Below are 12562 nucleotides of genomic sequence, written 5' to 3'. Positions count from 1 at the left end.
ACTGCGTTAATTAATCAAAGTCGTTAATTAGCGGCTATTAATTAAGGCCTGATGAAGGAAGGGGAAGGGGGGGGTTCGTATTAAAGGCATCCAATGGAGCTAACGAGCCGATCACGATAATTAGAATGGGTAGAAATTAACGAGGTCGGGCCTGGCTGGGAATTAACTCATTAACGAGCCTAATTAATCATTAGGCAATTAATCAATTAAGGGGGTGATTAAATAGGAACAAATGGCCTTCACGCATCCGCGAGTCGCTCGTCAACAACAAACGCATCCAACTCACGAAGCCGGAACGACCCGGCGCTTAACGAAGGCAACCGGCAATTAACGCGTTAACGAAGCCTCCCCTCCCCCCCCCCCCCGGCCTAATTTATGCAAATTAGCCCTCGTAATGAGCATAAAAGAGCCGGTTTTGGGGCTGGAAGAACAGCAGTCGGCTCCGCAACCATGAGCCCAAGCGTCTCCTCCTTCCTCCTCCTGGCTGCCCTGCCAGGTGAGGGCGCTGTGGGTCTCTATGGGGGCTCTATGGGGCTCTATAGGGTCTCTATGAGGCTCTATAGGGTCTCTATGGGGCTCTATGGGGCTCTGTGGGGGCTCAAAGTGTCTCAGTGGGGCTCTGTGGGGGTCAACGGGGACCTATGGGCTCAACGGGGGTCAATGGGTCTCTATGGGGGTCAATGAGGGCCTATGGGGGTCAATGGGGGCCTATGGGGGTCAATGAGGGTCAATAGGGACCAATGGGGGTCTATGGGCCTCTATGGGGGTCTATGGGGGTCAATGAGGGTCAATAGGGACCAATGGGGGTCTATAGGGGTCTATGGGGGTCAATGGGTGGTCTATGGGGGTCTCGATGAGGCCTACGCGCGCGCTAGGCCGCACCTGAGCCTCTCCATTAACCCTTTCCATTTCCCCACAGGGCTGATGGCGGCCGTGACGTTGGACGAGTCCGGAGGAGGCCTCTACGCGCCCGATAAAGGCCTCAGCCTCACCTGCAAGGCCTCAGGGTTCACCTTCAGCAGTTATAGCATGATGTGGGTGCGACAGGCACCAGGCAAGGGGCTGGAATGGGTCGCTGGTATTAACACTGGTGGTACCACATACTACGCGCCGGCGGTGAAGGGCCGTGCCACCATCACGAGGGACAACGGGCAGAGCACAGTGAGGCTGCAGCTGAACAGCCTGAAGGCCGAGGACTCGGGCATCTATTACTGCGCCAAAGATGCTCACGGTGGTTCCCAGCTCTGGCCCCATAGGCAGAAAACATCACCCTATGTGCAGAAAGCGTGTTTGGTATCGGCCCCATAGGCCCCAAGGGAGGAAACACACCACAGAAGCCACAAAAAAGGTGGTTTCGGCCCCATAGGCCCCATAGGCTCAATAGGCCCCAAGGGATGTTTGCGTAGGCCCCATAGGCCCCATAGACCCCATAGGCCCCAAGGGAGGAAGCATACCACAAAAGCCACATAGGCCCCAAGGGATGTTTGTGTAGGCCCCATAGGCCACATAGGCCCCATAGGCCCCATAGGCCCCATAGGCCCCATAGGCCCCATAGGCCCCATAGACCCCAAGGGATGTTTGAGTAGGACCCAATAGGCCCCAAGGGATGTTTGCATAGGCCCCATAGGCCACATAGGCCCCATAGACCCCATAGGCCCCAAGGGAAGAAGCGTACCACAAAAGCCACATAGGCCCCAAGGGATGTTTGCGTAGGCCCCATAGACCCCATAGGCCACATAGGCCACATAGGCCCCATACACCCCATAGACCCCATAGGCCCCAAGGGAGGAAGTGTACCACAAAAGCCACATAGGCCCCAAGGGATGTTTGTGTAGGCCCCATAGGCCCCATAGACCCCAAGGGATGTTTGAGTAGGACCCAATAGGCCCCATAGGCCCCATAGACCCCAACGGATGTTTGAGTAGGACCCAATAGGCCCCAAGGGATGTTTGCATAGGCCCCATAGGCCCCATAGACCCCATAGACCCCAAGGGATGTTTGCATAGGCCCCATAGGCTCCAAGGGATGTTTGCATAGGCCCCATAGGCCCCATAGGCTCCAAGGGATGTTTGTGTAGGCCCCATAGGCCCCAAGGGATGTTTGCATAGGCTCCATAGGCCCCATAGGCCCCATAGGCTCCAAGGGATGTTTGAGTCGGCCCCATAGGCCCCAAGGGATGTTTGCATAGGTCCCATAGGCCCCATAGACCCCATAGGCTCCAAGGGATGTTTGCAGAGGCCCCATACGCCCCATAGGCCCCATAGGCTCCATAGGCCCCAAGGGATGTTTGCGTAGGCCCCATAGGCCCCATAGACCCCATAGGCCCGAAGGGATGTTTCCATAGGCCCCATAGGCCCCATAGGCTCAATAGGCCCCAAGGGATGTTTGCGTAGGCCCCATAGGCCCCAAGGGAGGAAACACACCACAAAAGCCACAAAAAAGAGGGTTTCGGGACCAAAATAGGGACAAACCACACCACAAAACCCCAAAATGAGGTGATTTAACACCAAAATAGGGACTGAACAACCCAAAAACCCCCATAGGAGGTGATTTAAGCCCAAAATAGGGACAAAACACACCACAAAACCCCATAGGAGGTGATTTCAACCCAAAAAATGAGGTTAAAAGGGACAAAATACACCAAAATAAGGACAAAACACCCCAAAATAGGGACAAAACACCCCCAAATAAGGCCCAAACACCCCAAAATAGGGACAAAACAACCTCAAAACCCCCATAGGAGGTGATTTAAGCCCAAAAAATGAGGTTAAAAGGGACAAAATACACCCCAAAATAAGGCCAAAACACCCCAAAATAGGGACAAAACACCCCAAAATAGGGACAAAACAACCTCAAAACCTCATAGGAGGTGATTTCGACCCAAAAAATGAAGTAAAAAGGGACAAAAAACACCAAAATATGGACAAAACACCCCAAAATAAGGGACAAAACACCCCAAAATAGGGACAAAATACCCCATAAACCCTAAAATGAGGTGATTTCAGCCCAAAAAATGAGGTTAAAAGGGACAAAACTCACCAAAATAAGGCCAAAACACCCCAAAATAGGGACAAAACAACCTCAAAACCCCCATAGGAGGTGATTTAAGCCCAAAAAATGAGGTTAAAAGGGACAAAATACACCCCAAAATAAGCCCAAAAAATGAGGTTAAAAGGGACAAAATACACCCCAAAATAAGGCCAAAACACCCCAAAATAGGGACAATACACCCCAAAATAGGGACAAAACACCCCATAAACCCCAAAAGGAGGTGATTTAAGCCCAAAAAATGAAGTAAAAAGGGACAAAAAACACCAAATTAAGGACAAAACACCCCAAAATAGGGACAAAACACCCCATAAACCCCAAAAGGAGGTGATTTCAGCCCAAAAAATGAAGTAAAAAGGGACAAAATACACCAAAATAAGGACAAAACACCCCAAAATAGGGACAAAACAACCCAAAAAACCCCAAAAGGAGATCATGACCCCAATGTGACCTAAAATGACCCTAAATGACCCCAAGTGACCCTAAATGACCTCAAAGTTGACCTCAGGTGACCCCAAATGTGACCCCAATGTGACCCCAAGATGTCCCCTATGTTGACCCCAAATGACCCCAAATGTGACCCCAAATGACCCCAAAGTTGACCTCAGGTGACCCCCATGTGACCCCCACTGTGACCCCAATGTGACCCCTTTGTTGACCCCAAATGACCCCAAAGTTGACCTCTAGGGACCCCAAATGACCCCAATGTGACCCCAAATGATTTCGGGTCCTTTTTAGGGAGAAAACTGAATTTAGGGAGAAAAGGGGTGAATTTGGGTCAAAAAATGGCGATTTTGGGTCATTTGAGGGAGAAAATTGAATTTAGGGCAAATTTGGGTCAAAAAATGGCGATTTTGGGTCATTTTAGGGAGAAAATTGAATTTAAAGCAAATTTGGGCCAAAAAATGGCGATTTTGGGTCATTTTAGGGGGTAAAAAATGTCTATTTTTGCCCAAAATCTGCCTTTTTTCCCCCATTTTGGGGCCCTTTCGGGAGGAAGGATCTCCACCTATAGAGCAAATTTGGGTCAAAAAATGGCGATTTTGGGTCATTTGAGGGAGAAAATTGAATTTAGGGCAAATTTGGGTCAAAAAATGGCGATTTTGGGTCAGTTTAGGGAGAAAATTGAATTTAGGGCAAATTTGGGTCAAAAAAAGGTGATTTGGGGTCATTTTAGGGAGAAAATTGAATTTAAAGCAAATTTGGGTCAAAAAATGGCGATTTTGGGTCATTTTAGGGGGTAAAAAATGTCTATTTTTGCCCAAAATCTGCCTTTTTTCCCCCAATTTGGGGCCCGTGGGGAGGAAGTATCTCCACCTATAGGGCAAATTTTGGGTCAAAAAATGGCAATTTTGGGTCATTTTGGGGAGAAAATTGAATTTAAAGCAAATTTGGGTCAAAAATGGCGATTTTGGGTCATTTTTGGGAGAAAATTGAATTTAGGGCAAATTTGGGTCAAAAAAAGGTGATTTTGGGTCATTTTGGGGAAAAAAAATGAATTTAGGGCAAATTTGGGTCATTTTAGGGAGTAAAAAAGGTCCATTTTTGCCCAAAATCTGCCTTTTTTCCCCCATTTTGGGGCCCTTGGGGAGGAAGTATCTCCACCGTTGGCCGCTCATGCGATAACCCCATGTATTTTGGGTTAAAAACAGAGGATTTTGGTCAACTTTGTATCACTGTGGGTAGTGCTGGTTGTGGTGCTTATCACAGTGCTACATCCCATAACAAAAACCATACTCAGTTTGGGGCTAATTTGGCCCTTTTTGGTCAATTCGTACGTTCAATATTTCTCCCTTTTTTGCCCATTTTTTGCCCATTTCTGTCCATTTTTGCCCATTTTTTGCCCATTTCTGCCCATTTTTGCCCATTTTTTGCCCAATTTTGCCCATTTTTGGCCCGTTTTTGTCCATATTTTTGTCCATATTTTTGTCCACTTTTGTCCATTTTTGACCATTTTTGCCCATTTTTTGCCCACTTTTGCCCATTTTGGTCCATTTTTGCCCATTTTTGCCCATATTTTTGTCCATGTTTTTGTCCACTTTTGTCCATTTTTGTCCATTTTTGCTCATTTTTGCCCAATTTTGCCCATTTTTGTCCATTTTTGACCATTTTAGCCCATTTTTGCCCATTTCTGTCCATATTTCTGTCCATATTTCTGCCCATTCCTGCCCATTTTTGTCCATATTTTTGCACATTTTTGCCCATTTTGACCATTTTTTGCCCATTTTTGACCATTTTTGACCATTTTTGTCCATTTTTGTGCATTTATAACCATTTTGTACGTTTTTTTAACCAAATTTGGGTGTTTTTACCTTAAAAAATCAGATCATTCACCCCATAAGAGGCACCCAAAAAGTAGAACCCAAAATTCTGTGATTTTGACCCAAAAATTGGGTGGTGATTTTGGGGTAAAAATGCCACAAATAGGTTTAAAATGGCGTTTTTTATCTAAAAATGGTGTATTTTGGTCTAAAAATGGCACTTTTGGTCTAAAAATGGCATTTTTTGACCCAAAATTGAGGTTTTTGGAGGTGAAAAACTTCATCGTTGCCCATTATGGGATGAATCTAAGATAGGAAATTGGGACAAAAATGGCCCAAATTGGTTAAAAAGAGCATTTTTGTCTAAAAATGACGATTTTTGTCTAAAAATGTCAATTTTTGTCTAAAAATGGCCTTTTTTGACCCAAAATTGTGGTAAAAAAGCGAACTGTTCAATTCTGTTGTCCATAGGGCTGATCTAAGGGAGAAATTTGGGGCAAAAATGGCCCAAATCGGTTAAAAAGAGCATTTTTTGTCTCAAAATGGCGTTTTTTGTCTAAAAATGTCAATTTTTGTCTAAAAATGACCTTTTTTGACACAAAATTGGGGGTTTTACTGGTAAAAAAGTGAACTCTTCAAATTTGGGGGCCATCAGGATGGATCTAAGATAGGAAATTGGGACAAAAAAGGCTCAAATTGGTTAAAAATGGCAATTTTTGTCTAAAAATGGCGTTTTTTGTCTAAAAATGGCGTTTTTTGTCTAAAAATGTCAATTTTTGTCTAAAAATGGCCTTTTTTTGACCCAAAATTGAGGTTTTTAGCGATGAATCCCAAGGGTGGAAATTGGGTCTAAAACAGCCCAAATTGGTTTAAAATGGTGTTTTTTGTCTAAAAATGCCAATTTTTGGTCTAAAAATGGCGTTTTTTATCTAAAAATAGCGATTTTTGTCTAAAAATGTCAATTTTTGCCTAAAAATGGCCTTTTTTGACCCAAAACTGAGATGAATCCCAAGGGAGGAAATTGGGGTCAAAACCAACCCAAAACGGTTCAATAAAAAACCCACAAAAAATAGCTATTTTTGAACCAAAATTGGATGTTTTTGAACCAAAATCGTCGTTTTTAAGCCCGAGAAATGAAGGTGGAGTTTTTGGGTGAAAAAAGGGCGATTTTGGGTCATTGTGGTACTGCTGGTAGCATCGACGCCTGGGGACACGGGACCGAGGTCTTCGTCACATCCGGTGAGTCCCCCAGACCCAGTTTTTGGGCTAAAATCAGTCGATTTTGGGTCTTTTGGCCCCGATTTGATGATGGGAGAATTTTGGGGCCAAAAAGTGGGATTTTGGGCAAAATCGGGGCAGAAATGTGGGTTTTTGGAGGTGAATTTGGGCCAAAATGGGGTTTTTTTGGGGGAAAATGGGGATTTTGGGTGTTTTTAGGGTTTTTTGAGGGTGAAAATGGGGATATTTTGAGGTGGGATTTGAGGCAAAAAATGGCGATTTTGGGCAATTTTGGGGCAAAAAATGGCCATTTTGGGTCATTTTAGGGAGAAAAATGGTGATTTTGGGTCATTTTAGGCAGAAAATGGCGATTTTGGGCAATTTTGGGTCAAAAAATGGCGATTTTGGGGTATTTTTAGGGATTTTTGGGGTGAAAATGGGGATTTTTTGAGGTGGGATTTGTGGCAAAAAATGGCGATTTGGGGCAATTTGGGTCAAAAAATGGCGATTTGGGGTCATTTTAGGGAGAAAAATGGCAATTTTGGGTCATTTTAGGGAGAAAATTGAATTTAGGGCAATTTTTTGGGTCAAAAAAATGGCGATTTGGGGCAATTTTAGGCAGAAAATTGAATTTTGGGCAATTTGGGGGCAAAAAATAACGATTTTGGGTCATTTTAGGCTGAAAATTGAATTCAGAGTGATTTTTGGGGCCAAAAATGGCGATTTAGGGTCATTTTAGGCAGAAAATTGAATTTTGGGCAATTTTTGGTCAAAAAATGGCCATTTTGGGTCATTTAAGGCAGAAAATTGAATTTCGGGTCATTTTAGGGAGAAAAATGGCGATTTTGGGTCATTTTAGGCAGAAAATTGAATTTTGGGCAATTTTTGGGTCAAAACCGGTGATTTTGGGTCATTTAGGCAGAAAATTGAATTTTGGGCATTTTTGGGGGCAAAAAATGGCGATTTTGGGTCATTTTAGGGAGAAAATGGTGATTTAGGGTCATTTTAGGGAGGAAAATGACGATTTTGGGTCATTTTAGGCAGAAAATCGAATTTTGGGCAATTTTTGGGTCAAAAAATTGTGATTTTGGGTCATTTTAGGGAAAAAATGGCGATTTGGGGTCATTTTAGGCAGAAAATTGAATTTAGGGCAATTTTTTGGGTCAAAAAATGGCGTTTTTGGGTCATTTTAGGGAGGAAATTGAATTTAGGGCAATTTTGGGTCAAAAAATGGCGATTTTGGGACATTTTTAGAGTGTTTTTGGGGTGAAAATGGTGTTTTTTTTAAGGTGGGATTTGAGAGAAAATTTGTGTCAAAAAATGGCGATTTTGGGTCATTTAAGGCAGAAAATTGAATTTCGGGTCATTTTAGGGAGAAAAATGAATTTTGGGCAATTTTTGGGTCAAAAAATGGCGATTTTGGGTCATTTTAGGGAGAAAAATGGTGATTTTGGGGTCATTTTAGGCAGAAAATTGAATTTAGGGCAAATTTTTTGGGTCAATAATTTAATTGATAATTAATAATTTAATTGATATTAATTTCATTTATAATTTAATTAATAATTATTTGAACTAATAATTTAATACCAATTAATACTAATAATAATTAAAACGAATAATTTAATTAATTAATAATTTAATTAATTAATAATTTAATTGACAATTAATAATTTAATCAATAATTAATCACATTAATTGATTAAAAATTGTGGGTTTTTTTCACTTTTTTTTTTGCCCAAAATCTTCATTTTTTACCCCAAAATTTCAACCCCTTTTTTTTGGGTTGTTTTGACTCCAAAAAATGGAATTTAATTAATTAATTAATCAATTAATAATTTAATTAATTAATAATTTAATTAATTAATAATTTAATTGACAATTAATCAATAATTTAATCAAGAATTAATTACATTAATTGATTAAAAATTGGGTTAAAATTTGGGTTAAAAATTGGATTAAAAATTGGATTTTTTTTCCACATTTTTACGGCTTTTTTTTTTTTGTTTTTGCCCAAAATCTTCATTTTTTAACCCAAAATTTCAACCCTTTTTTTTTTGGGGTTGTTTTGACCCCAAAAAATGGAATTTAATTGATAATTTAATCAATTAATAATTTAATTAATTAATAATTTAATTAATTAATAATTTAGTTGACAATTAATAATTTAATCGATAATTAATTACATTAATTGATTAAAAATTGTGGGTTTTTTTCACTTTTTTTTTTTGCCCAAAATCTTCATTTTTTAACCCAAAATTTCAACCCTTTTTTTTTTTTGGGTTGTTTTGACCCCAAAAAATGGAATTTAATTGATAATTTAATCAATCAATAATTTAATTTATTAATAATTTAATTGACAATTAATAATTTAATCGATGATTAATTACATTAATTGATTAAAATTTGGGTTAAAAATTGGGTTAAAAATTGGATTAAAAATTGGATTTTTTTTCCACATTTTTACGGCTTTTTTTTTGTTTGTTTTTGCCCCAAATCTTCATTTTTTAACCCAAAATTTCAACCCTTTTTTTTTTTTTGGGTTGTTTTGACCCCCACAAAAAAAATGGTCGGTTTCATTTTGGGTTCAAAACACCCAAAAATGGGAACTTTGGAGTTTCGAAAACAACAAAAAACAGGAAATTTGGAGCGTGTTTTTTTGGGTTAAATTTGGGCCTTTTTGGTTAAAAATGGGAAGTTGGAGGGAAAAACAACAGGTGGATTTTGGGTGAAAAAAGCCATTTTTGGTTAATTTGGGGGTAAAAAAGGGGAAGTTTTGGGGTGGAAAATGTGAATTATTTGGGGTGAAAAAAGGCGATTTTGGGCAATTTTGGGTTGAAAAAGTGAAGTTTTATGGGAGATTTTTGGGGTGAAAAAAGGCGATTTTGGGCAATTTGGGTTGAAAAATGTGAAGTTCTATGAGGGATTTTTGGGGTGAAAAAAGGCGATTTTGGGCAATTTTGGGGTGAAAAATATGAAGTTTTTGGGGTGGAAAATGTGAGATTTTGGGGTGAAAAAAGGCGAATTTGGGCAATTTTGGGCTAAAAATGTGAAGTTTTTGGGGTGAAAAAAGGCGATTTGGGGCAATTTGGATTGAAAAATGTGAAGTTCTATGAGGGATTTTTGGGGTGAAAAAAGGCAATTTGGGGCATTTAGTGTTAAAAAATGTGACGTTTTATAGGAGATTTTTGGGGTGAAAAAAGGCAATTTTGGGTAATTTGGGTTGAAAAAAGTGAAGTTTTTAGAGTGGAAAATGTGAATTTTTGGGGTGAAAAAAGGCGATTTCGGGCAATTTTGGGTTGAAAAATGTGAAGTTTTATAGGGGATTTTTGGGGTAAAAAAGGCCGATTTTGGTTAATTTGGGGGTGAAAAATGTGAAGTTTTGGTGTTGGAAAATGTGAATTTTGGGGGTGAAAAAAGGCGATTTTTGGTTAATTTGGGGGTGAAAAATATGAAGTTTTATAGGAGATTTTTAGGGTGAAAAAAGGCAATTTTGGGCAATTTGGGTTGAAAAATGTTAAGTTTTATGGGGGATTTTTGGGATAAAAAAGGCAGATTTTGGGCAATTTTGGGGTGAAAAATGTGAAGTTTTATATGAGATTTTTTGGGGAAAAAGGGCATTTTTGGTTAATTTTGGGTTAAAAATGTGAAGTTTTTGAGGTGGAAAATGTGAATTTTGGGGGTGAAAAAAGGCGATTTGGGGCAATTTGGGTTGAAAAATGTGAAGTTTTATAGGAGATTTTTGGGGTGAAAAAAGGCGATTTTGGGCAATTTGGGTTGAAAAATGTGAAGTTTTATTGGAGATTTTTGGGGTGAAAAAAGGCGATTTTGGGCAATTTGGGTTGAAAAATGTGAAGTTTTATGGGGGATTTTTGGGGTGAAAAAAGGCCTTTTTTGGTTAATCTTGGGATTAAAATGTGAAGTTTTTGGGGTGGAAAATGTGAATTTTTGGGGTGAAAAAAGGCGATTTTGGGCAATTTTGGGGTGAAAAATATGAAGTTTTTGGGGTGGAAATTGTGAATTTTTGAGGTGAAAAAAGGCGATTTTGGGTAATTTGGGTTAAAAAAGTGAAGTTTTATAGGGGATTTTTGGGATAAAAAAGGCCGATTTTGGTTAATTTGGGTTGAAAAATGTGAAGTTTTATGGGGGATTTTTGGGGTGAAAAAAGTTGATTTTGGGCAATTTGGGTTTAAAAAAGTGAAGTTTTATAGGGGATTTTTGGGATAAAAAAGGCCGATTTTGGTTAATTTGGGGGTGAAAAATGTGAAGTCTTGGGGTGGAAAATGTGAATTTTGGGGGTGAAAAAAGGCGATTTCGGGCAATTTTGGGTTGAAAAATGTGAAGTTTTATAGGGGATTTTTGGGGTAAAAAAGGCCGATTTTGGTTAATTTGGGGGTGAAAAATGTGAAGTTTTGGGGTGGAAAATGTGAATTTTGGGGGTGAAAAAAGGCGATTTTGGGCAATTTGGGGGCTAAAAATGTGAAGTTTTTGGGATTCATTATTAGTGATTAATAATAATGGTTAATTATTAGTGATTAATTAGTGATTAATTAGATATTGGTAATTAATGGGAATTATTGGTAGTTAAGTGGTAATTAATGGGAATTAATTGGTATTAATTAGGAATTAATGGGAATTAATTGGTATTAATTGGAAATTAGTGTTAATTATCGGTAATTAATGGAAATTATTGATAATTAAGTGGTAATTAATGGGAATTAATTGTTATTAATTAGGAATTAATTGGTATTAATTGGTAATTAATGGGAATTAATTGGTATTAATTGGTAATTAATGGATATTATCGGTAATTAATGGGAATTAATGGGAGTTAATTGGTATTAATTGGTAATTAATGGGAATTAATTGGTATTAATTAGGAATTAATGGGAATTATCGGTGATTAATAGTAATTAATGGGAATTAATTAGTTATTAATTGCTAATTAAAGGGATATATTAATTAATTAATGACTTAATTGGGGCCCGCAGTCATTAAGGCTCATTACCAGGCTGTTAATTAGCACTAATGAATGGAGCTCATTAAGCCATTAGCACTAATTAACCAAAGGGCCGCTAATTAATAGGGCGTAATTAATGGGGCATAGACCAGTATGGACCAGTATAGACCAGCATGGACCAGTATGGACCAGTATGGGGTACCGGAGCTGTACTGCTTTATACTGGTGCTGGTCCAGTATGGACCAGTATGGACCAGTATGGATCAGTATGGACCAGTATGGGGTACCGGAGCTGTACTGGTTTATACTGGTGCTGGTACCGGTATGGACCAGTATAGATCAGTATGGATCAGTATGGACCAGTATAGGGGTACCGGAGCTGTACTGGTTTATACTGGTGCTGGTACCAGTAAGGACCAGTATGGGGTACCAGAGCTGTACTGGTTCTTACTGGTGCTGGTACCGGTATGGACCGGTATGGACCAGTATAGACCAGTATGAACCAGTATGGACCAGTATGGGGGTACCGGAGCTGTACTGGTTTATACTGGTGCTGGTACCGGTATGGACCGGTATGGACCAGTATGGACCAGTATGGGATACCAGAGCTGTACTGATTTATACTGGTGCTGGGTCCAGTATGGACCAGTATGGACCAGTATGGGGGTACCGGAGCTGTACTGGTATATACTGGTGCTGGTACCAGTATGGACCAGTATGGACCAGTATGGATCAGTATGGACCAGTATGAACCAGTATGGGGTACCGGAGCTGTACTGGTTCTTACTGGTGCTGGTACCGGTATGGACCAGTATAGACCAGTATGGACCAGTATTGGGTACCGGAGCTGTACTGGTTTATACTGGTGCTGGGTCCAGTATGGACCAGTATAGACCAGTATGGATCATATGGGATACCGGTGATGTACTGGTTTATACTGGTGCTGGTACCAATACGGACCAGTATAGACCAGTATGGACCAGTATGGGGTACCGGAGCTGTACTGGTTTATACTGGTCCTGGTACCGGTATGGAGCAGTATGGACCAGTACTAACCAGTACAGCCCAGTATGAACCA

General features: G+C 40.2%; 1 gene segment (V, D, J or C); it reads left to right on the top strand.

Annotated features, from left to right (window-relative positions):
* Positions 1–429: 429 nt before the first annotated feature.
* On the top strand, positions 430–1308 carry LOC140265042 (Ig heavy chain V region 914-like). The segment is given in 2 exon segments: positions 430–496; positions 920–1308. Coding segments are annotated over 2 exon segments (435 nt in total).
* The last annotated feature ends 11254 nt before the right edge of the window (positions 1309–12562 follow it).

This window comes from Excalfactoria chinensis, unplaced genomic scaffold (genome assembly GCF_039878825.1).
Source record: "Excalfactoria chinensis isolate bCotChi1 unplaced genomic scaffold, bCotChi1.hap2 Scaffold_398, whole genome shotgun sequence".
In the NCBI taxonomy this organism is placed as follows: domain Eukaryota; kingdom Metazoa; phylum Chordata; class Aves; order Galliformes; family Phasianidae; genus Excalfactoria; species Excalfactoria chinensis.
The sequence above is the reverse complement of the archived record's forward strand: the minus strand, read 5'-3'. Positions and strand labels throughout refer to the sequence as shown.